Source organism: Phalacrocorax carbo, chromosome 4, assembly GCF_963921805.1.
Source record: "Phalacrocorax carbo chromosome 4, bPhaCar2.1, whole genome shotgun sequence".
NCBI classification, from domain to species: domain Eukaryota; kingdom Metazoa; phylum Chordata; class Aves; order Suliformes; family Phalacrocoracidae; genus Phalacrocorax; species Phalacrocorax carbo.
Genome location: NC_087516.1, coordinates 67,799,904 through 67,824,220, shown reverse-complemented (window position 1 = coordinate 67,824,220; position 24,317 = coordinate 67,799,904). Strand labels below are relative to the sequence as shown.

Sequence of the window (24,317 nt, the reverse complement as noted above, 5' to 3'; positions counted from 1 at the left end):
TAGCCCACTCTATCTGAAATTATGCTTCCTTTCTTTAGCTTAAGCTAAGGCTTGTTACAGAATTTACCAACTGTGCACACAAAGCCAGCTAATGGACTCTTGCTAGTTTCTGTTCTGAGTAAGCTTAGTGTTATCTTCATATTTTTGCACTGTACCAAAATATAAATGTATATAATTTTCTACAAAGGCCACTCCTGTACTCTCCAAATATCGTGAACTTACTCCAGTGAACCCATTACAAAGTTAATTCACAATGACTGGATGTAGCCCAATCTTTTTATCTTAGTTTAGTTTAAGACATGTAACGTGTTTTTATACCTTTACTACCCTTTGTTTGCCAAGATGCTGTCATTCTTTCAGCTGTACCATGACCTTAAGTTATCAGTTGGCACATTTTATCTTTAATTGCCTCTTCAAAAGGTAAAACACTCATATTCAGCCATGTATTACCAATGTTTTCCATAGGAGTCAATGAACTTTAAAAGGTTATGGGAATCCCTCAGGTTAATTTTATGAACTCTTTTTGGTAGGTATCTTACCATTCAGTCTTTCCAGAAAGAAGATGATGACATTTTCACTGACAAAATAACTGAGTTCTCAAAGAAATTAATTACTTTTTTTTTTTTTAATATGAAGAAAGTTTATTGCAGGTCTTTGTTTTACAATTCTAGTAGAAAGTATAGCTAAGAAAGAAAATGAGCTATGACCAATTCATAAGAACGAGCAAAGGAAAAGAATAAGCTGAATACATACTATATTGAACTAAGCTTTATGGTAAAGATAAAACCTCATCTATCTGTGACTGCAGATTAAGGATAGCTGCTCCCCAATCCTTGTTTCCAGTGCCTGCACCAGGTGAATAGGGGGATAGCACTGACAAACCTCTGATAGCTATTGATGGCAGCTCTTTTTGTATTAGGTCCTCAATCAGCCCACCATAGAACTAGGAACTGCTCCATTCATGCTAGCTTAGATAACATGAAGCAGGCCTTCCGTTCACAGGTCCAAAGACATTTTATTTTATCTAATAGGTAGTCTGACCCTGGAGAAAGGTGTGGATGTGACACTTGTGGTTAGGATAGAAAATGGCTAGAACAAAAAGGCTTCCTTGACTTCAGTCTTTGTTACAAATACATGTCCAGTGCTCATCTTTACACCCCAAGTCACTTTATTTAAATTCATTCTAAACACTACCCTGCAGCCTGCAAGTCTGGTAACAAACTTGATGCAAAAACAACCATCCTTCCCTCTATCTCCAGTGTTTATCTCATGATATTTTACAGTTAGTCCGCTAAAAATTTTTTTGTGAAAATTTGCCTCTTGAAGTTTAGTAGAAACTTGGCTAAAAATAGAGGCATCAGAATAGAGGGTGAGTGTAAGTTTCCTTCCCTTGTCTTCCTCTCCCACTTTTCTGAGAATCCTCATCAGAAGAACAGAACGGGGCCTGCTTGTAGAGGAGAGGCCAGGTAACCGTTCTTCATCTCACTGCTCATATAAAAATATGATTAGCTACACAATAAGTAAGTTAGTCTGTTTAGGGCCCAGGGCTCTGTGAAATGCAGTTAATTCAACTAACACTGATAACTTAAAAATCACCTAACACTGCCAGAATCTTTCCCCGACTGCTGTTCGCAAGACAAGGGCAAAGAGCACTCAAAAAGCACATTCACTCACCCGCTATTAGAAGATCAGTCTCCCGTGACAGAGCCTGCCTTGGGCTCACCACGAGAGGGTGCACGCAAACTGAAAACAAACTGTCATGTGAAATGAAGAGAAACTGTGGCGAGAGTGCAGGGAGCTTCAGTTGGACTTGGTTTCATCAGTCCTACGCACCGGGCTGATCCCCAGCAAACTCAGGAGACGCTGAGGCAGGGAGCGTGGGGGATCTGAGTGGCTCACAAGCAGCAGGGAAGAGGGTCTGGGACCCAGCCACACGAGGATCGTCAGCTGCAGCAGTAATTCCAGAAATTGTCTCCATTCCAGCTCTACCAGAGTCCTGACAGCGCTTGCTGCAGAAAATCTGACTCTCTTTATCTAGAGCTGTGTTCTAAAAACAAACAAAAAAAACCCAAGGCAAAATATGAAAAGAGCAGTTAAATCAAAACCCTGTCTTACCTTCAGGGTTAAAACACTCTACGAGACATTAAGTGCATGCATTAGATCCAGAAAGAAAAAGGAGAAATAACATTAGAAATCTTACATATAATTAATTGTAGCATTTTATGGTGCTGACTTTGGAAAACACATGGAAAACATATCTTCCAGAGAGACATTTGCCATGATGGTGTGAGTTTAAAATTTTTGTCTTGCAAGTCTGATGTGGAAAAAAAAATAATTACATGAGTAATTATGATATCGCAGGAAGTCTTCATACTAGCTATTAGAAAAATTTATGTACCTGTGTTTTTGCAGACACAAGGCATGATGCTTAGTGAAAACTTAATAATACATTTTCTGTAACAAACCACATGGTACAGAAGGCTTTACATTTCTGCTTATTGTTGAGAGTAGGCAAATGACCTCTCACAAAGCTGACGCTGTGCCGAAACCACATAATTTCTGAATGCTATACTTAAAAATTAGTTTCTTAGAGAAGAGAGTAGCAAGTCAGAATGAAAACTGAGAACTCTACAGTGCAGTAGCTGGCTTATCTGGAGTATGTGGTGTGTCTGCTGAAGCTGACAACTTTCATACCCGCTGAGGGATACTGCAAGTTATATTAAACCACAGTGTGAAGTTTAATTGCTACTGGGACGTCTGAAGTGACCTAGAGGGAAATCTAGTAGTTCCTGTGTCAAAAATATACACATCAAAATTGCTTTCTGAAACTTGGAGGGACAGCATAATTGGTCTTGTTTCACAGTTTGAAGGCAGATACTGATCATTATAAATCCATATACTTCTTGGCTTGACTATCCAGTTTGTGGAAGATCTTCAAGTACCAGTGGTAACGCAGATTTAAGTTAATACAGATTAATTAATTAAGTTCTTTGTAGTTTACTCAGTTATGTAGAATGGTGCAAGGTACACTTACTCTGATTACGTACAGCTTGGGCTTTCTACAGGGATCCACAAGTGCGTGACACTGAACTGAGGAGCACACGTACATGTTTCACCTTTGTGGCACCCCCTGTAACATGAATGTTAGACATTCCATTTTCTTAATTTAGGACTGATTAACTTCTGACTAGCTCTGTGATACCATAAAGGCTGAAGTGACAATTAAAATTTTTAATTTAACTGGAAACAATGCTTATTTCAGCCGTTTTGGTTTTTTTGTTCTGTCTTCAAAGAATTCCTATCTTTTTCTAATTGTTTTTTCATCTTGTAAGTAAAATTACTCCCAGGAGAACAGACCAAGATATGTCTAGGGAAGTGAAAAATAGCTGGTTATGTCAGTGTTTGCTTAGAATATTTCAGATATGCATCACTTAATACAGATGACTTTTTTGTTTAGTTTAAATGTTTAAATGACTTTCCTTTACTGATTTTGTGTGGCTGTAAAGCTCTTTCCACTTCAGACTGGCCAAGTTATTTCTCCTTTCTTCTTGTTACAAATTGAAAACATGTAATTTTTGTGCAGCAGAACAAAGCATCGCAGTTAGTACGTACCATTGCCTTGGACCTACTCAGAGGAAAGCAATGCAGGCATTGGGAAAGAAGGAAAAGGGAAGGAAGCAAGGGACAGAAACTAGACTTACTTTAAGCAGAACTAACACAATTGCAACAAATTTTAATTTACAGAACGTTTTGAAATTGACCAAAAAAAAAGTAATGAATTAACAGCAACATGCTTTTAGGGGCAGAGAGTCTCCTGTGCAAGAACACTGAAGTAGGTTTGTGCAGCTTTACTTATCTGCCACGTGATGTTATTATCTGCATTGGCCAGATGACAATACTTGAACGAAGTGATGCTAAAAGGGATTCCATTAAATATGCAGGCGGACTGATAGAGCAATGCACTGCAATACATGAGAATTACAATTCTGTGCTTGTCTGAATCTGAATGTTTTTAAGCAATGAGTGCTAGTACAAGTGAAGAACTTCTTAACATGAAGATAACTAAATTTCAATGCTCTAGATAAACTAGGGCAAGCATAACAAATCGGGGGCTTAACCCTCATCAGATTACAGTGTTTTGAAGAGGAAGTTACTTTTCCCTTCAGCATTAACTGGGAGCTGCATTCAGAAATAATAATTATGCCTTTGCATCCTTCCATACCTGTTAGAAGGAAATAAGGCAGGAAAAGGGAAAATGAAAAGTTTTAACGAGGTGTACTTTCCTGGCTGAAGGAATGTCAGTAGCTAACAGAATCAGAAAAAAAACCCCACATCAATACGAAGCCAGAAGCTACGCTGTGTCAGAGATCTGAGACAGGCTTAAGTGGCATGCAAGTTGGAGAGGGGCTGAGAGTTAGAATTAAAATTGCTCCTATTACATATAGTGCATTTTGTACCAGTTTTCAGCTTCAGGCTTATCCATAGTCTCAACAGTATAAAGAATGAAGCTCTGAAGTCCCTCTCAAACTGTCAAGTCAAACTGTCAAATGAAATGTAGACAACAGCATGAACCTGGAATCCATTTTCTGACTTCTCATTTTTATTTTTGTGTTACCACTTTTCCTACATTTAAATCTTCGGCCTATTTAATTCACACAGATGTATTTGCAAAAGCGTATGTGTATGCAGAAACATTATTTAAATTTACCTACTTTCAGATGATTAAAACAATTCTATGTTAACATAAATGGGCTGGACTTCTTTGAGAGTAATTAATATTAATGGAATAGGGGGTGGGGGTGGAAGTCATTGTTATGCTACTACCACAGACGGTTTTATATTTCTTTTAGTAACTGAAGATACTCCTTGTGCGCAGTGTCCGTCCTTGCATTAGACAAGAATGAACCACAATAAGAACAGAACAGGAGTTCAATCTCTACAGCAGCTGCATATTCTCTGCAAAAGTGATGGGTCAATTACAAGTGCAGTTCTGAGTACTGATAACAGTAAACTCCATTTCTTCTGCCACGATTCACACGCCTGCCTTCTGGAATTACTGTTTATGTAAGTTCAGCTGTAGGTCATCAGGGTTCCTTTGTACCCTTTGAAGAAAGTTCCCCATTAGGGAACAAAAAAACCCAAAGCTGGGGTTATATTGGGACAAAATTAATGTGGTAAACATTCAGTACTACACAGAAAGTTTCTGAAATGGAGTCTGGTTTCCCAGCAAGTGTAGCGTTGAACAACAGTATGCTCCAGATCAAGCAATACTTGGTCAGGCAGTGGGGAAGAGCCTACTTAACTAACTCGGTGGTCAGTATGATAAAAAATTACAGTTTTTATAATGAATGATTTCAAATTGTTAATAAGCTTCATTTCAACATACAACTACTTAGTGTTTACATGTTTCTGTTTGAAAGCTTGTTTTTATGGCTTAGCTAGCACACTGCGGTAGACTTGGCTGCTCTCAAGAGATGATGAGACAATCCACACTATACACAAATAAAGACTAGAATTAGAGACTATTCTAGCTTTGCTTTTGCTATTCTTGCACCACACATGCCCATAGAGCACTGTTAGGAAAATATGCAAAGTATAATATCAATGTATAAAAATGTTCATTTCTCTTACCATGATGACAGAAACCCCAGCAGATGTGTTATTTTGCTTGGGTAGGGTGTTATTAAAGTGCTGCTTCAGTTTACCTGTTACTTCAGCTTGCATATTATTCTCCTGGGAAGTGTCATCCTGTATTAGAATAAACACAAAATTGAAGTTAGGAAAAAACCCCAAAGTATGTTTGACTGTAACTGAATAAAATAGAAATTTTCTATGATCCTCAGGTACTTCCTGCTTTTTAATGCAAAGTAAGTGTTCAGACAGGCAGCCCAAAAGTAAATGCCCTCTGCTACATGAGATATGGGCTCAGACAAATTACAGAGGAAAGGATCTTAGCAATCACTGTTTTATGCAATAAATTCTATTTCTTAAAATGCCATGTGATGCCGTATACTTTCAGTCCACTCTTGTCTCACAGTTAAAACCCGCAAGTTTGATTCAGGCATGTTAAAAATAACATGCTTGAAATAATGTTAAAAAAAGCATAGTTGTCATTTGGCTTGCTTTTAAATCAGCATTTTAAGTGGTCCATCGTGTCCTAAGCATGGAAACATTATACAGTACCATGAATACATTTGAGAGGAGCTGTTATGCATAGACACACTTGTTATAACTGTCTTCTCTTATTTGGGGGAATATTCAGTCCCTCTTTTAAAATGTATGTGGAAATAAACTTTGACTATGTACATGTAAACCTAGTATTTATTAATAATGAACTGATTCCAAAATCAATAAGCAATGCACTTAGGTGTTCCCCATTGCTGCTGACCAATAAGATGAAGGACATCGGCTTAGTGCCTGCATTAAATTAGGTATTTTATTTGCTAATTTTATTTATCTTACGAAGCTGCAAGTGCTTTAACAAACAGGAGATTATACTTCAAGTAGCATTGCAGCAAGTAAGATACCAACACGCACAACAGTGCTTCTATACGCACATTTTTGAGATGACTATTTTCTAGGTTGAATGGGAAATAACAAAAATTATGCCCAAGTCACATATATGCCTGTTGCGTTATGTTTAAGCAGGGTTATAGCAACCCCCAGCACCTTCTAATCACAGTCAGCAAGTGCTACCCTTCACTCTGTTCTTTCAGAGCACTGAAGCTAACAGTGCTGTCACAGCTAAAGCGAACTTCAGACTCTTGCTCTTCTCTTTATTGTGGAAATAGGACTAGTGGTTCCAGAAAAGGACATAGAAGTGCATTACTGCTTCTGAAAACTACAATTTAATGGTTAGATTTATAGATTTAATATCAAATTAGAGACAAGTAAAATGCAATTTACTCACTGACACCCAGGGATGGCTTAGGATCTGTGCTGCTGTATATCGGGCTTCAGCATTCACATGTAACATCAGGCTTATTAACTCCTTTATTTACAAAAAAAAAAAAAAAAAAAAAAAAAAAAAGAGGGTTTGAGGAGAGTGGGGAAGGACATTACAATGGAAAATATTGTTACATCAAGTTCTTCTCAGCACAATTTTCTTGCTACCTGGGTGAAAAAAGAACACAGCTTACATTATAGCAGAACCAGTGACACCAGTGTGACTTCAGTGGAATAAAAAATTTGCCCTTCAGGGTTAGAGTATGCTGGACAGTGAATTTCATGTCAACTTCCTTACTGTATCTGTGTTTCACTGAGTCTTTTGAAACCAGATGAAAAGGAAATGTTAAAAAAACTAGCTATATTTTCCTGATTTGTTCTCTATATATTCATGCAGGTGACCAGAATGAAAACAAACCTGGGGAAGATGAGATCCTGCATGGGCAGTGTACATGCACATAGTAACAGTACCTAAAGAGCACAAATCAGAGGCAAGAAATTGCATCTCAAATTCAAGAAACTGCTGAAATTATTTTAAAACTATTTTCTCTTTTGTGTTGCTCCATAAGAATAAAAGACATTTCGCTCATTTCATCAGCTAAGGATCACCTGGTATAGGAAAAAGAAGGTAGAAAGAGAAAGATGCTCAGTTCTACTAATTATATTGTTAATCCCTAACAAGCTGATATTGTGGCTTTCATCATATTTTAGAGGCACAGGAGCAGATGTCTTTAGCTTTATCAAATAATTCCATGGGCCTTCTGCTAATAGTGCCTATGTATATGAGAAACCTTGGAGGTCATTGATACAAAGCAGTCAGTAAAATAAGATTTTAAAAAACCCCAAAACCCAAACCACCTTTCTTCAATAGTTTATTCATTCAAATTTCTTCTTATGCAACTAACAACTAGTTTACTGGTTTAATTCATGGTTCTGCAAGCCTATTAAAACAAATATGTCCCCCTCCCACATGAACAACTTCGTGTACTTGGAGCCAAATCCCCCTCTCAAAAAGCCCCTTCTATAGCCTCCAAATTGTCAGTCTTCATATTTTTATTAAGACTATTTCCTTGAAATTGTTTATCACTACAGTTTTGGGAAATGGCTTCTTCATGCAGCCAAGTGCTGGGCCCTGCACTTGGGTCACAACAACCCCATGCAACTCTACAGCCTTGGGGCAGAGTGGCTGGGGAGCTGCCTGGCGGAGAAGGACCTGGGGGTGTTGGTTGACAGCTGGCTGAACATGAGCCAGCAGTGTGCCCGGGTGGCCAAGGCAGCCAATGGCATCCTGGCTTGTATCAGTGTAGCAGGAGTAGGGCAGCGATTGTGCCTCTGTACTCGGCATGGGTGAGGCTGCACCTTGGATACTGTGTTCAGTTTTGGGCCCCTCAGTACAAGGAGGACACTGAGGTGCTGGATTGTGTCCAGAGAAGGGCAATGCAGCTGGTGAAGGGTCTGGAGAGCAGGTCTTATGAGGAGAGGTTGAGGGAACTGTGGTTATTTAGCCTGGAGAAAAGGAGACTGAGGGGAGACCTTATTGTTCTCTACAACCTAGATGATTCTATGACTCTATTCTGTAACAACAAAAGTGAGAGGTTTTCTCACCAGACAAGTTATTTAGTCTGTGTAAGTCTGAAGTAAAAGGTCACCTTTCATACCAAGACTGAGGGCCTTGTTTGTGCAGAATGCACGTCTGGAATAGTGTGAGATGACTGGAGTTTGGGAAGTGTTGGCAAATGGAAAAACAGCCATTGGGAAATGCAGCTTTTCATTGGGTGGGTAACAAATAATGTCCACTTGCTAATTTGCATCCTCAGATAACATTCAGCACATGTTACTGAATTAACTTGAGAAGTAGGGCTTAAAATTTGGAACCCTTGTCCTACAGACATGATCATTTTAAACACAAATGGCACTGATAACACAAGAACTATTAGCAATGGCAAATCAAGCTGGCTGCACCTCTTGAAAAGTTCTGATAACCGGCTCAAGTGAAATAGGAACAAATTACGCCAACTGCATTCACTCCACACAGCAATATTTTTTCTGTCTTAAAGGCGTGATAGGAGGGTAAAATACAGGCACACACTTATTTTACAGCTGAAGCACTGAACCTGCTATAATAGTGCATCATCAGGTAAACTGAATAGCATGTGATGTTCACTGTGTGCGACTGGCATTCTGATACACTTACTTACTCACTCAGACAATAACATGATGGCCTGCAAAATCTGAGCTTTCATCAAGTGCTGTTAAGCCAGACACCGCAGCCGGAACAGTGGGTAAGAGTCTGGGCTGAGTCTTCTATTCTGCCTTTTCAACAGAGCACAGTCTTTCAGTGGCTTGTCAGAAACCCTATTTCAGGTTGGAAAATGTATCAGTACCTTTGCTGAATCAGTGATGTTATCCCAGTAGGGAGAAGGAAATTCCAGCTTCCCAACAAGTATCTGATCAAAGAGGTCTTCCTGAAGGTTGTTTTCACTGTAGAACAGCATAATGAAAGATCATGAGAAAGGAGTCAATTTGGCATGCAAATTTGTAACTTGATTTTGGGATGGAACAGGAACAATGTTATATCAACCACTATAAATCCATAATTTGCAAGCTTATATAGTGGTAGCACTTCTGAGGTGTTTGCTATAGTTACCCTGTCAGGAGTGATAAGAACAGAAAAACTAATACATTGAGGTGAAAGGACTTCCACTGGAATAGCAACTGCATAGCTAACATACAGGAAAGGTGATTAAAAAATAAGTCACTTGCCAACCTAGTTCTAAAGGACCTGCTACAGAAAGCATATGATAGGGGAAGCAGTGTAGTGAAATGAGCCTCTTCTGTTAAACTATCACAACAGGAGAATTTTCAAAATCCAAAGAGGAGATACGGAAAATACAAGACACATTTAGTTTACTGAGTATAGGCAGGCTACTGATATTGAAAGGGTAAGTACTTTTGTAACAAAAACATGGTATCATGAATATTCAGGAGTCAATGGCAGCAGGTTTTTTTTGTTTCTAACCTCTGTTGGCCCTAGCCACTGCGAACATCCACCCAACCTATTTCTGTAATGAACAATTTACATCTTGGGTTGGTTCTGCAATAAGTATTTATTAACTCCGGTTAAGACCAGGGTCTAATAGCACAGCATGGACGTTCTCCATGCCCAACCCCCAAACTCTATTCAAAGCAATTGCCATTTGTTTGTATAATATACTTTTCAAAACACATTTTCAGTTTTAAACATGAACTAACCACATGCAAAAAAAAAAATACCTAAACAAAATGATAATTTTCCTATTGACAATTGTTTACATTGTATTCTTTGCAAAACATTTGGTCTGGTGATTTTTAGTTAAAAACTAAGTACTTGGCTGTAAACATGGACAGACAGACTGTGCACAAATAACTTAACTTATAAGTTAAGAGGAGAATTCCTGTTAAAATGTGCTAATTGCTTCTCATTCCCTGGCAAGAAAATTGCTGAGGCACAAAGCATATCCATTTGATTTTTTAGAACTCATACATGTTGTGACATTGAGTAGCAAGAATCATGTTTGCAAACCCCTTCACTCATATGACACTTATCAAAAAGATTAACAAGGTTAAAAATGCTACATGAGCAAATTCTTCCCCTCACCTCATTCTACCATTAGCCTCAACCTCAACCCTGCAAGCTAGTAAGCTGCTGTGTCCAAACACAAACACTAGAGGGCAAAGTATACACGTTCATTGAACTGGGATACACGTAGCAGACAAAAAGGAAAAGAAACTATGCCCTCGCAGGACCATATCCCTGCACACAGCAGTAAAACAGTTGCTCCCTTAGAAAAATAATAAAATTGATCCCAAAACCTGACAAGAGGGACAGGTGAAAGCAATTTAAAAAAAAAAAGAATAAAAAGGTGAAGAAAATATGTCAACCTAATCCCTTTTTTCCTCCCAGGTATGCCTTCTTCAGTGAGATAGGTAAGACTGGCTCAGAAAGAACTTGGTTCTTTACTATTCCTCCCTTTGACATACAGGGACACTCACCTGCGAAAAGGTGGAAATCCGCATAACAGTATGTATGTGATCACACCTGCAGCCCAAATATCCACCTTTAAGCCATATCTGAGAAAACAAGACTGTGTTACTTGTGCTAGATTTAAAAAAAAAAAAAAAAAATTCCAATCAAGCAATTGATTACATTTACATGAACATATATTGAGAATCTGTTCTAAGTTACTTGCTGATGACGTAGAAATTTATTTTGTACCTAAGCATCATTTAACTTAGCATCCTTCACTGTCTTTAGGAAACCATGGTAACATCATTTTCCACTGATTTTTTTTTTCTTTTTCATAAGTCTCAAGGCTCTCCAGGGTCTTCTGAATATACTCAGATTCAATTCAGTCCCAATCCAGAATCACTAATGATAAAAGACAAGGATGTGCTTTCTCAGTCCCTATATTGGAGTAGCTATCTCTAAGGTTATCATGTGTTGCTAAGCAACAAGATACCAATTCTCCAGTCTCTTGAGTGAGTAACACAGGGAAAAAGAACTGCGCTTTTTTTTTACAGCACAGAAATTAAAGCACTAGAGGTCAGAGAGAGGTCTTTCTTCCTATTCTTTTCTATCCAGTAGGTTCAGGTTATCAAAATCTAAAACATGCAGATGAAGCGCCCTTTGACATTTGAGGTCACTGCAGCTGTGAAATACTTCTCGATATGACAAATGCACTGAGCAATGCTTGTAACAATACAACAAACCTCTGCCATGAGGAAGACCAAATTCAGAATGGTCACAGCTATGGCAAGAGTCAGCTAGGATGGAATGGCGGTCTGACAGGTCTAAAAGGAAAGACGACTTGTAAAATTCTATCGTTTTACAAAATCATTTTGTATTTACCTGTTAAATACAGAAAAACGAGGCTGTTTAATTACACCAACAGTTACCAAATAGCTTGTGTCACCTGAACAAGGGCACTTGAATCAACATGATCTAATTACACTTGCTCTGAGGACAGCTTTAGACTAGGTGACCTCTGGAGTCTCTTCCAATATGAATTATTCTGTTTCTAACATGACCACTGTGTTTTGCTTCTCTGTTTTTTCCCCAAGCAGCTGCCACGGCTGGTATAATGGGCCCTGAACAGTGAGGTGAGGCAGGGAACACAAACCAATAAACTTCACTGCACCAGCACTGGTCCTACGGGGATGCTCAGGAGGCAAAGGTGAATTCTGGGAGCAGGTTGAGCAATGAAACTGGCCTCTTCGAGACACTGAATGATGCCTGCTTTCTCATAGGTGGTTTGGTTACAAAAAGATGGAGGACCATCCTTATTATAGCATTCTAGTTTTTACAACAGTTAGGAGCTACCCATGAAAAATAACTGGTTTCAAGACCTATGTCTTAGTCATTCTCACCCTGTCTCTGCAATGATTTCCGGAGCCACGTATGTGGGTGTACCACAGACAGTATATAAAGGTCCTTCAACCACAGTCGCCAGTCCAAAGTCTCCTAGCTTCAAAGACTTGGTTCCATCTGGATATTCACATACCTAGAATCAGCAAAATAAAAACAGAATGAGGAGGAGAACATCTGCATCTTTTAAAATCCCTTAATTTGTTTGGAAAATAATAATACACCAAGAAGACAGGAAAAAGAGGTAACTTCTCAGCCCTGTAGGGAAGAAGAGAAAAATGGTATGACCATTGATTGCCACAGTGCAGCTGGAGCTAGTGTTCAATGGCACTGTGTGCCAGCTGTGTAGGTCAGACCATGATATGGCCTCAAGCAACTACAAGGGGGAAAAGAAAACCCAATCCTAGAATGCTGAGAAGTTGTAAATATATTAAGAAAAATATAATAATATATTTCCATTTGATTGGGACCTAGAGTTTAAAATGGGATTGGCAGCTACAATCACATTTGTTTAACATCTCTCACTAACTTAGTATAAATCTAGTCGGTTAGCACACTGACATAGGCAAATGTCTTTCCTAGGTTTAGTCCAGGCAAGTGCAGTACCAGCGTGAGAAAGCTGACTGAGAAGTGCTTAGGTTTCTGTGCAGACTCAGGTGCATCTTAACAAAAGCCCCATAAATGATCTAGCACATTTTGTTCTGAGTCATTTTGTTGATGAAAGAAGCTAAATTTTAATAGAACGAAAAGTGTTTTATGACAGTGATAGCAAAAGAAAAACAATCCAGACCAACATCAAAGGAAACATCCCTAATAAAGTAATCTCCCTTTTATCCTTAAAGTAAAATATTTATGTTAACATGACTTCAACAGAATCTAGTTTTTAGAACGTAGGGCACCAGAATGGCTGAATTTATTTGGTTTTCTCAAAAAACTGATTAATGCTAAAGTGGCAATACCTTCCCTCATTCCTCTGTGTAATTCATATCATTAATGGAAACACTTGTTCTCCTTGATATAACACCTTCATATCTGCTGTTACTCTTAGAATTTGTATTTTTAAATGCACAACTAGTAAAGAGAATGTAATTCAGGCAGCGGGATGACCCTGTGCAAAAGAACTAACTACTTGCAATTATAGGTAGCCATCAGTGGGAATTATCTGCATTTACATTCAATACCAGTATGTTATCTTAACATTCTGCCAGTGTCAATCACAGTGAATAGGATTTGCATCTGTTGAGTAATCTCTTTAGGCTTTCTAGGCAGAAAGGACATTTGTGCCTATTTATAACTGATTCAATCACTAATGAGAGCTTAATATTTCTTTGGACTGGCTGTATTTGAAGATGCACTGACAATAAGTCAGACTTCTACCTTCATTTTCTTTCTCTTAAGTGCCGTGTTGCTGTGACTATTTTCCAGGAGAAGCTCCCACTCCCTTCTTTTGCTAAACAATCTAATTTATTTGAGGGCTTATTTAAATTGCTAAATACTGTTGGTGGAATTAGTTGAGAATGAATTGACTATTAATTGGAAAATAGTTTCAACTTGTAGCCCTATCCTCGTAACGGTTCAAAATCTGGTCTGGGATATGCCATGACTCCTGCTCTAGATGCAACCTCATTAAACAGGATTGACAAACCCAACAGAAGGCTTTAAGGAATGCCTACCTAGTGTTGATGAAAGCTGCTAGCATTCCTGATGACAGTGCCTCAGTCGGGGGAGATTATGGCCCTGTTTGTTCAGTGCATGACACGCAATATCTAATACCCAATATGTAATACATAAGTATAACCTCTGTGTATAAGCAAGATAGCACGCTGTTCCCAAAGCAGACTTCATGGTAATTCTTGTCAACACAGTTATTTTATGTCTCTGCTGAAAACAAAAGTAGTCAGTCCCCTAGGACAAAATAAATGTATGTACAGAGTTAATTCACAGCTAGAATACTGGTAAATCATCAGAAAGATGTTCCTACTATGACAGTGAAAGAAAAAGGAAAAAAAAATTGCTTGAGATAACCATATGATCATTCAAAGAAATGGCACTCAGCCCACCTTTTCTTCCACTTGCAAACTGTCATAAATAATTCATTGACATAGCTTTAAAATTCATTGTTTTGTGAGACAATACTCCTGCTTATCCAAATGGCAGCCAATCAAAATGTAAATAAAGATAGGTCTAAGGACAGGTTTGAGCACAGCTTACTTGGGTTATGGTGATTGCTACCTTGTGGCGGAAGATTTATTTCATACATACTTATTCTAAATTAATATTCCTGCTGTTCTCTGCTCAGCTCCTTGACATTTATATACAAGCATTTGCATTAATGAGAGCAATGTAAGAGAAAATACTAGGAAATAAATGGAACATACCAGGAGATTTTCTGGCTTGATGTCTCTGTGCACAATGTTGAGACCATGAAGGTATTTGAGTGCGCTGGCTAGATTGTAGACCATTGCACTCCCATCTCGCTCTGTATATTTTGTAGAAGAGGTGATAGCATCGAATAGATCTCCTCCCTAGAGTAATGGAAATATAATAGATCACTACATGAAAAATAATTAAGACGATGATATTTCATAAAAAAGCTGCGTAAAATCTTCCTTTACAAAAGGCATGCTCAAATGCCTGTTAAACAGTAAAAAAATTGTTTTGTAGAAAGATTATCTTGTCGCCATGACACTAGGCTGGGACTTGGGTCACCTACATTAAATTCTCAACTGTACTCCAGGCTTCTGGTGTCTGAGTTAGGGCAAATCACAGCTCTTCTCTGTCTTGATTTCGTTCTGCTGATCTTCCTACCTTTGATCGCTCATTTATATTACCTACAGGTACAGGCATACGGTTTACCTTTTCTTCATCTCATCAATATAATACTTTTACATAGCAAAAAACAGCCCTGATTTTGAGTAAAGCCTCAAGTAATATAAATCAGCCCAATAATAAAAAGCTTAATGTAACAAATATTCAGCAATTTTAATGAACTGCAAATTGGAATTTCTGTAGATATTGCAGAAATATCCAATAAATATAGCTGAAGAGGACAAACAACATAAGCATGATCTTTTCCAACATAAATGATTCTATGATTCTATGATTCTGTGATACACTGAAGTGCAGAACCTACAGGTGATTTCTGAATCTGCCAGTTGTGCATTCTCTGATTATGGATGCCCTGTTTCTCTTGGAATACATAACAACACATAAGGGAGTTACCGATGCAGCATTTCCAGTCATTGCAACAAATTTTATGTGGGCGTCTCTATGATGGTTACCCTGGATACATCTGTAGGAGTGATCTGAGCTGTGGATGGCATTCCAAGCATTTCAATATACATGGAAGAGAAGCAGCAGTTCAGAAGATACAGGCCAAGATGGTGGTGTATTAAAATATATATATAAAAAAATCTGTCTTAAAACCAAAAAAGCCTCTACTATATAAAAATAACTTCTAGAAAGGAAGAGAAACTGGTGGGCTACAGAAATTATGAATTAAACAACTACAGATTTTCTTTAGAGGTTTCCCAGGCTGGCAACCATTCTAGAGGGGATTCTTGAATCTAATGTTTCAGACACACAAAAAAGGCAATGAATGATGTACATTATTAGTATCTGACATGCTGATCGAGCTGATGTGGAGTGTTGCTGTGTATGTACAGAACACAGACAAGACAGCTCATGACTAACTTGATGCAACTTGTGTAGCTGGTTCACGAGGTGACAGCAAAATGAAGATTTTTTTGTTTTCTTTGTACATGTATGAAAGCAGTATCTATTTTCTGGTGAATTGGAAATAAGGTGAGTGAATGTTTGAGATAAGCAAAACAGGTGAGATTTTTTGAGTTTTAGTTTTGCTGGACCATAACCCCTTGAGTTTAAAGTATTCATTGTATCTATCGTCTGCTAGCATAAATTCATTAAAGAGAGTTTGTCTCTTTAAAGCAAGTTATTAAATAAAGATATTAGTGGAAAAAAAAAAAGCAGGTGTTCTGTTAGTAAATGCCTATCACTATTACTCCTGCACACTGTAAACATGATATAAAAACCACTGCCCACTTCTCTCTAGACTGTGCCCACACTCTGCAAAATTACCTCAAAGCTGTGTAAATAGTCTAATTACAACAGAAAATACATAAATTCCATTAATATAACTGATGGACAAGAGTATTTGCATGATTAAAAATGCAGGTTACCACTGAAATCTTATCTGATCATGTCTCCCAAGATCTTAATGTTCCTAGATACTTCTCAGATTTCACACTAACACAGAGAACTAAAAAAAAAACCACCAGTCTCCTTAGTCTTACCTTGACCAGCTCCATCACCAGATAGAGTTCTGTTGGGGTGTCCATTTCCTCTATAAGCATAATGATATTTGGGTGCTTCACTTGGCGCAGAATAGACACTTCATTTTCAATCAGATGTTCCTGTTCATAAAAGAGGATGGAAGTTTATCTGAATAGACATGAAATTGCCAATACACTTTTCCTTTAGTCAGCTGACCACTGATCACTTGATCAGTGAGTACCCTTTTTGCTGTTTAATTTATATAGTAAAAGGTTATTGTCAGATACTAGATTTTTAACTTGTATTTTAGCCCAACTGTACTACATCATTGACCACACTTAATTTAAAATACCATATTTCACACACATAACCAATGGGATATCTCTGAAAAAAGACCCCCAAACATGACAGCCATTCAGGAAGTGCAGATTATATTCTCATGTGAGTATTATGAGGTGAAATTAAGTTCAGAGCCCCCTGCACCTGAGCTGGATCATTGCAACCTGCCACCCCCCATCAATAGTTAACATGTTCTTGATCCTCTCCAGCCTTTACTTCTCATTTAGTGTAGGTTACTCAAGGACGGATTACCTAGGATTTATTTTCAAGGCCTTTTTTTAAAAATAAGGTTGTGGATTATACACAGGAAAAACGTTATAACTGCTTTGGTTATGGATTTCAGTTCATTTTATATGTGTGTTCAGATTTACAATCCACAAAACATGTAATAGCTAAATCGTTGTGGCTCCAACAGCTTAACAGCACACAGATTGAGTTTAATTTCCCCTTCCCTACTTCTGAGGAAGTAATGGGCTTCAAGAACAAATTAGTTTCAGAATGTTTCATTTTCTAGAACATCTCAGCACTTGGTTAACACTGGAGAGCGAAGAAAATTACACGTTCCTTTCATGTGAAGAATGACTTGCATTTTCCTTTATAATACTGGAACACAGATGTTGTTTAGGTTCACTGTAACAATGCCTGCATTAAACACTAGTTTCCTTACACTTTGGCAGATAATAAATCATCTCACAGGACTTAGAACTTGTTCAGGTTTAGTGCGCTGATTAGTAGCATGCACTTCATGCATTTGTGAGCAGAGCACTAGAAGTAGATGTGATCCACTGTGCATAGGCAGTGACTGAAGATCTAATGCTACTTCACCTTCTATTTCCAGGGCTATTTATGGATGCACTGTGGTTTTGCCAAAGCTTATGTGGCTATGTGAGTCAGAAACCATATGCCATATGTGCATCTCATTTCGTGAGAGTTTGGTGCGGCATATATGGGTTAGACAGTCACACCTTTGAAATTCAGTTTGAAAGAGCATCAATTGTCATTCTGAACAAACATATGTCTCCTCCAAGCAAAGTGCTCTGGAGAAAAAACAAACAAACATGAAGCAATTTTGTTAAACACAATGCTGAATCTCATCAACAGGCAAAAGTGGACAGCCACAGCATACTAAGCCTTATGGATGGAAGCCTGTAAATTCAAAACTGGGATTAAGAGTCCAAGCAAAAATCTAGATTCTTATCATAGCTTTTTCTAACTAAAGAACAGGTAACATATTAAATTTATTACATCCATTAATCACAACTAAGGCACAATAGCTTTACCTGTGCATGCTTTGTTTCGCTTGACTAAATTGTTAATTGCTTTAAATAAAGTTCAGGCATAAAGTAATGTTTATTTAAAATAAACAACAATAATTTTTTAAAGGCTGCAAAATGTTGTTGAGCTACTGTTTTAATACCTGTCCTCAAAATGCTGACTCATATGTAGTTAGTTATTGTCAACCACCCCACTGTTTTTGCTATATTTTGTCATGTGAAAAAATAATTCTCAAACCGTAACATTCTCCTGAATGGAGTAATGTAGATTTCAGTCTACATTAATATGATTTACTTACAAAGAAATTATTGTATAATTAACATTTAAGCCACTTGTGGAAAAATGCATTAGTCAATTGGATTCAAGATAAACTTCTAGAGCAGTGAGCAACAGAGAAGTCATGCATATTTCGGCCAGATGGGTGTTTTTAAGGCAGGGCTTATTTTGGCATTTGAAACTGAATGAGGAAGGACTAAGCTGTAGCAAAATTTAATTATTTTTTTTGTTGGAATTCTTCCTGGACAGTTCTGCCACAGTATAAACATCTTCCTAACAACAGTCCTCTGCTTGTACATACACATACATTTGTATGTAGCGGTACCGACACGGGTTCTTGCAAAACAGGTAAGTATGCATCCATGGGGTTGATTTTTATTTTACTTGTTTGTTTTAAAGCAGTGAGAATTATAAATAGAAAATATGTCTAAACTCTGCTGTATAAAATGTATTGTCTATCTCTGGACCATTCCAATTTATGATACCTAAGCAGCTGACTCAACAGCTGTACACATCACCCAAAAGTTTTCTTTTGCAGTGGAACACACTGGCTCGCCCTTCCCACAGCCAAAGAAATGGCAACATTTTAATCTCAAAAAGGTAATTCCAGCACTTTTTCTTGTAGTTACACATTTTTAAGATCCCTCTCTAAATTTTCCCTTAAATAAACCAAGAGAGTATGAGATAAAGTGATGGGGAGGTGGGAACACTCACCTCCTAGCACCTAATACACAATTTAAAACCTGCATAGATAAAATATTTCTCTTTGAGGACCTGTACTTAAAGCAAGTCATTGCAACAGGTAACGCATTACTGTACAGTGATATACAGCTCATTACCATACAAAGAATGTCATACGGACTTGCTGCGCCTTCCAACAAGGTCACATTCAGCATTTGGAGCTCTAAATTACACTTCAGAGCAGTTACTCTCTCTAATTGACAAAAAGGCTAGGCTACCTTGGAATTAAAACCCTGACTTAGTTGCAAAGTTTCCTCCAGAATCATTTCAGTGTGATTGTTCACATTAAAAAAATAAAGTGTTTGCATCAAAAAAGTCCATCTTTTCAGCCACCCTTGAGAAAATTGCATATTTTTCCTACTCCCAAAGAAACTTTAGTCCAGAATTTAATTGCTAATTAATACTGTGCCCTCAGTGTCCTTTTATCTAAGACTAAACTATGATACATTTGATTCACAGGTTCCTCAAGAGGACTTTGTTTTTAAGATATTGCAAAGCAGTGAAAATAGAAGTAACTTAGTTGTTGTTATCTATTCCGACACTTAGTCTACGTTCTTGGCTGTAGGCTGAGGGTTTTTCTTCCTTTTTTAAAAATCTCTGTACTTGTGAGCAAGGTGAAGAGAGGTCTGTGACGCTCTCAGATATTAAAGGTTGGACTAGATGATCCCTGAGGTCCCTTCCAACCTGTGATTCTGTGATTTGCTTCAATTGGGTAACACGCTGTTCTGCTGGAAAGAGTTTTGGACTTTTTTTTTTTTAGCTTGGAATAAAAAGAAAATCTAAGGCATTCTTTCGTTAAAAGATCTCCGTTATACAGGATGGTGAAACTACATAAACAGAAGGAAATGGCTGCAATAAATTTTTTTCCAAATTCATGTTCTGCATATAAAAGGAGCATGTACGAGGCAGAGGGCGACAGGAATTATATAAATACACATATAGCTGCCAACATCCTCTCTCATGTTTTACAGATCAAAATCTTTCTAATATATGTGGCAATGTCTCTTCTGATTTCATTTTGGACACTTTTTAGCATTTTCTTTGTTAGTCCAATAAAACAGATGAGAATTTGTTTGATTTCTACTCTATTATCTAGTAGACTAACACTCACTACTTTTATTACAGGCTTCTTGGATACATTATCATCCCCTTAAACAGATACTCTGAAAACAGTCAGAAAACCCAAACACACCCACCATTTATGACTAATGAGCAGCTGCTAGTGCTGTTTCTGCTATTTTTCTTATACACGCAAATTGTTGTACGCTACCTTTCCACAGCATTTAGCCTTGTCTATGATCTTCAGCGCAAACTCCTTTCCTGTGGATCTGGCAAGAAAAATGTGAGACCCATTCATTAGAAACTGGACAACAAATTGTGGCATTATCTGTAAGAATATACATCATTGTAACAGAGTGCCTTGACCCACGGAGGCTCCTGACAGAAAATTCACAGAATGGACTTGATTTTGTTTTTTGTTTTCTCAGCAGCATTTGTGCCTGCTGTTTCCCTGACTACCACAACCTAGCTCACTTGGTGTATTAATCCCAGGCTCCAGCTGCAATTCATTCTTCTGCGACCTGGCACAACTCCCTGTCACTTCTTTAATGCAACATGCAAAATTTGCGTTGAGCCTTCCACTTGGCTTTGTTCAACTGGTAGGCTTTAAAGATAAAATCATACACATTTATGATGTGTAAGTGATCAGAAGAAAGACTGATACCCTACTGGAAAAATTCAATAGGATTCAGAAGAGCTAAAAGCCATAGTTCATTACATGCCAGTCTAAAATCCCACAGAATTTATTAGGCACTAATTTTGACCTTTTGTATTTAATTCTTTATTTTTTAAGTATTCTGTGGAATTGTATAGCAGTCATCTAAAGTCCCATGACATTTAAGAGGGCGGTTATATACGAAGTAAAAAGGATTACTGTTTTCAGTAAATCTCTCACAGTAAATCTTGATTGCCTTCAATTTGTTTAAGCAATAATAATCTCCATTTCTTCAGAAGGGGAGAAAATGAGAGAAAAAAGGAACACAAATTATTTTTCTTTAAACAAAGACAACATCACTACTTATATTAACAATGAATTAAAAAATCACAGAAAATCCCGTAAGACCCTGTTGCTACTGTTCTGTGGTGTGTCAGTACCTACAGACTCCAGTGTGCATCAGAACACCTTTAGCATGTGTAGTAAAAAACACTGGTGGCAGTTATAAAAACAAAAGTCAGGCATGCTTTTAAGCTTCCAAGTTAATTTTCACTATACTTTTGGCTTTAGATACAACTAGTCAAAATTAGTATCTTACAAAAAAGCAACTGAATTACTGTCTCACATTCAATTTATCCATTATTGAAAAAATTGCAGTAGAGGATCTCTTCTCTGAAAGTGCAGCTGTATCTGCGATGTTGTCATAGTTACAACCTGATTTGGTCTTTAGATAGAAGTGTTACTGAAATGGTATTTGTGAAATGCCATCCTCTTATATTATAGACCTGATGTAAAATCTACTATGAATACAGTGTGTAATGCAGAATCACAATTTATGCGCTATACTAAATTACGGGCATTATCTGAAAGCCTGCAAACAACTGATCAGCAAAAACCACTTAGTAAACCTTCAGCACTTATGCTGCATAGAAAGCGGAGTTAAAATTCACAAAGCCAATTCATCAACCAACTTCAAATCCCTCTTGTAAATGTCCTTTACTATCGCACCTAAGAAAAAACCCTGGATATCATCCACATAATTTGTGTGCTAATACCACTGCCTATCATACACCAGTATTGTCTGACAGGTTTCTGGTATTCTTCTGTCTAGCTGTCAGTGTCCATCTGTTGACTCATGTCTTTGTATTCAGACATATAGGCACCCTTTACAAAAGAGACTGTCTTATTCTTTTTGTAGAACAGCTGGTATAATAGGATCCTGGCTCCACAATTAAGGCTTCTAAGCACAACACTATTAGAAATGAAGTATAATAATTAATAGGAATTAGAAGACAAGCATTTACATTTGCATTTCCTCTCTCACTGTTATTATTAGCAACTATTGTGATATATTTATTTTATTTAAAATTCACTTACTAATGCCTCACTACATATAAAGATTGGATCACATACAAAACTAGATTTCTAAGTTCGATTTTGCCTTTTTTTTTTCTAAATAATTGGAAGGTTGTTTTCTAGTCCAGTCCCCTCATTCCAAAAATCACAGATAACGTTTTGAAACTCAAGACACTTAGCAGCCCTTGTCCCATTTTCAGTGGAACTTAAGTGATTTCCAACATGCACCATCAATATTCCTGAAAATAATAAATTACGTTATCTTATGCTTTTAACCTGTTATCTTTCATTAATGTTATTCACTCTATAGATAACAAGGGATGTGTTGCCAGTTTCAGGGTGCACAGGAAAACACTGTGAAGCACCATTCATTTGGTGCCTGCGCCAAGACTTTGGGTTTTTAAACCATGTAGAAGTCTTCAAGAGAGAACTGCTGGGGCCTGACGGGATCCGCCTGTCCCAATGGGGGAAAGTGCATCATTGGGTGTAAGCTGGCAGAGCTGATCAAGAGTGTTAAACCAGAATTGGTGGGGGAAGGGGATACCAACAGGATAGCGGTAGGTAAGCCAAGGGTTAGCATAGCATTGCCTGAGGGTGGCAATGCTAGAGGGAACATTTAGACTGCTCCTGGGAGCACAGAGGGCTCAGGAGCACATCTGAAATGATTGTACACCAACGCATGCAGTATGAGAAACAAACAGGATAAGCTGGAAGCATTGGTCAGCTCTCAGAGCTACAATATCATTGGTATTAGTAAGACTTGGTGGGATGAATCAAATAGTTGGAGTGCTGGGATGGAGGGCTACAGGCTGCTCAGGAGGGATAGGCAGAGCAGGCGAGGTAGAGGTGTCACACTGTACGTAAGGGAGAGGTTTGTACAGCCCTTACAGTTAATGACAATGTAGTCAAAAGCCTCTGTGTGAGGATTCGGGGGATGGAAAACAAAGGAGATGTTATAGTGGGTGTCTACTACTGATCACCGAGCCAGGATGTAAGCACTGATGAGTGCTTACTATAAGCAATTAGGAGAAATTTATGCATCTGTAGCCCTTGTCCTTATGGGAGATTTCAACTTCCCAGACATCAACTGGGAATATCATACTGCTGTGACAAGCAGATCTTGGCAATTCTTGAAGTTTGTAGGGCGTAACTTCACAGGTACTCAGTGAGCCAACTAGGAAATGTGCCCTCCTACTTGCTGTTTGTGAATAGAGAAGGACTTGTGGAGGATGTTATGGTAGGTGTGTGTCTTGGCCACAGCAGTCATGAAATGGTTGAGTTTAAAATTTGGTGTAATGAGAAAAAGGGACAGTAGAGTTGCTACCCTGGATTTCAAGAAAGCAAACTTTAAGCTATTCAGGGAGCTATTTAACAAGGTACCCTGGGAATCTGCTTTTGAGGGCTTAGGAGTCCACAATTGCTGGTCAGCCTTTAACAGCCACCTTTTAGAAGCACAGAAGCAGACAATCCCACTGTGTCATAAGTTAAGGAAGCGGGGCAGAAGGCCAGCTTGGCTGAACAGGGAACTCCTTGTGGAGGTCAAGAGTCAAAAAGAAATTGTATGATCTCTGGAAGCGAGGTCAGGCTTTGCAGGAAGATTACAGAGCCATGGTTTGTATATGCAGGGAGAAGACATGAAAGGGCAAAGCTCAGTTAGAGCTGAACTGGCCAGTTTTGTTTCAGATAACAAGAAGGGCTTTTTAAAGTATGTAACAGCAAGAAGAGGAAAACATTGGACCAATACTTGATGAAGACTGTCATCTGACTAATAGGGATGAAGAAAAAGCAGAGGCATTCAATGTGTTTTTTGCATCAGCCTTTAATAATACTGATAGGCCTTGGACTACCCGGCTCCCTGAGCTGTAGGACTATGAGTGTGGGAACAGTGACTTTCCATTTGTGGACACTGAAATTGTAAGGGACCGGCTGTATCAGCTGAATGTTCACAAGTCCATAGGGCCTGGTGAAATTCAT

General features: G+C 38.1%; 1 protein-coding gene across 8 annotated transcripts in view; it reads right to left on the bottom strand.

The window, feature by feature from the left end:
* Positions 1 to 605: 605 nt before the first annotated feature.
* The window catches only part of DCLK2 (doublecortin like kinase 2), a 93,137-nt gene continuing 69,425 nt past the window's right edge, over positions 606 to 24,317 (bottom strand). For 2 of the 8 annotated variants that reach the window (XR_010372760.1, XR_010372761.1), the window contains 10 exons: positions 20,544 to 20,601; positions 16,663 to 16,782; positions 14,728 to 14,874; positions 12,352 to 12,485; positions 10,978 to 11,055; positions 9,330 to 9,426; positions 6,911 to 6,991; positions 5,632 to 5,748; positions 4,458 to 4,540; positions 1,960 to 2,047 (listed from right to left, as the gene is read on the bottom strand). Coding sequence is in view for 4 of the 8 variants with exons in the window: in XM_064450313.1 (XP_064306383.1) it covers positions 1,826 to 2,047; positions 5,632 to 5,748; positions 6,911 to 6,991; positions 9,330 to 9,426; positions 10,978 to 11,055; positions 12,352 to 12,485; positions 14,728 to 14,874; positions 16,663 to 16,782; positions 20,544 to 20,601 (1,054 nt within the window). In the remaining 4 variants the exon portion in view is untranslated. The other 6 variants (XM_064450313.1, XM_064450314.1, XR_010372758.1 and 3 more) reach the window with 5 other exon arrangements.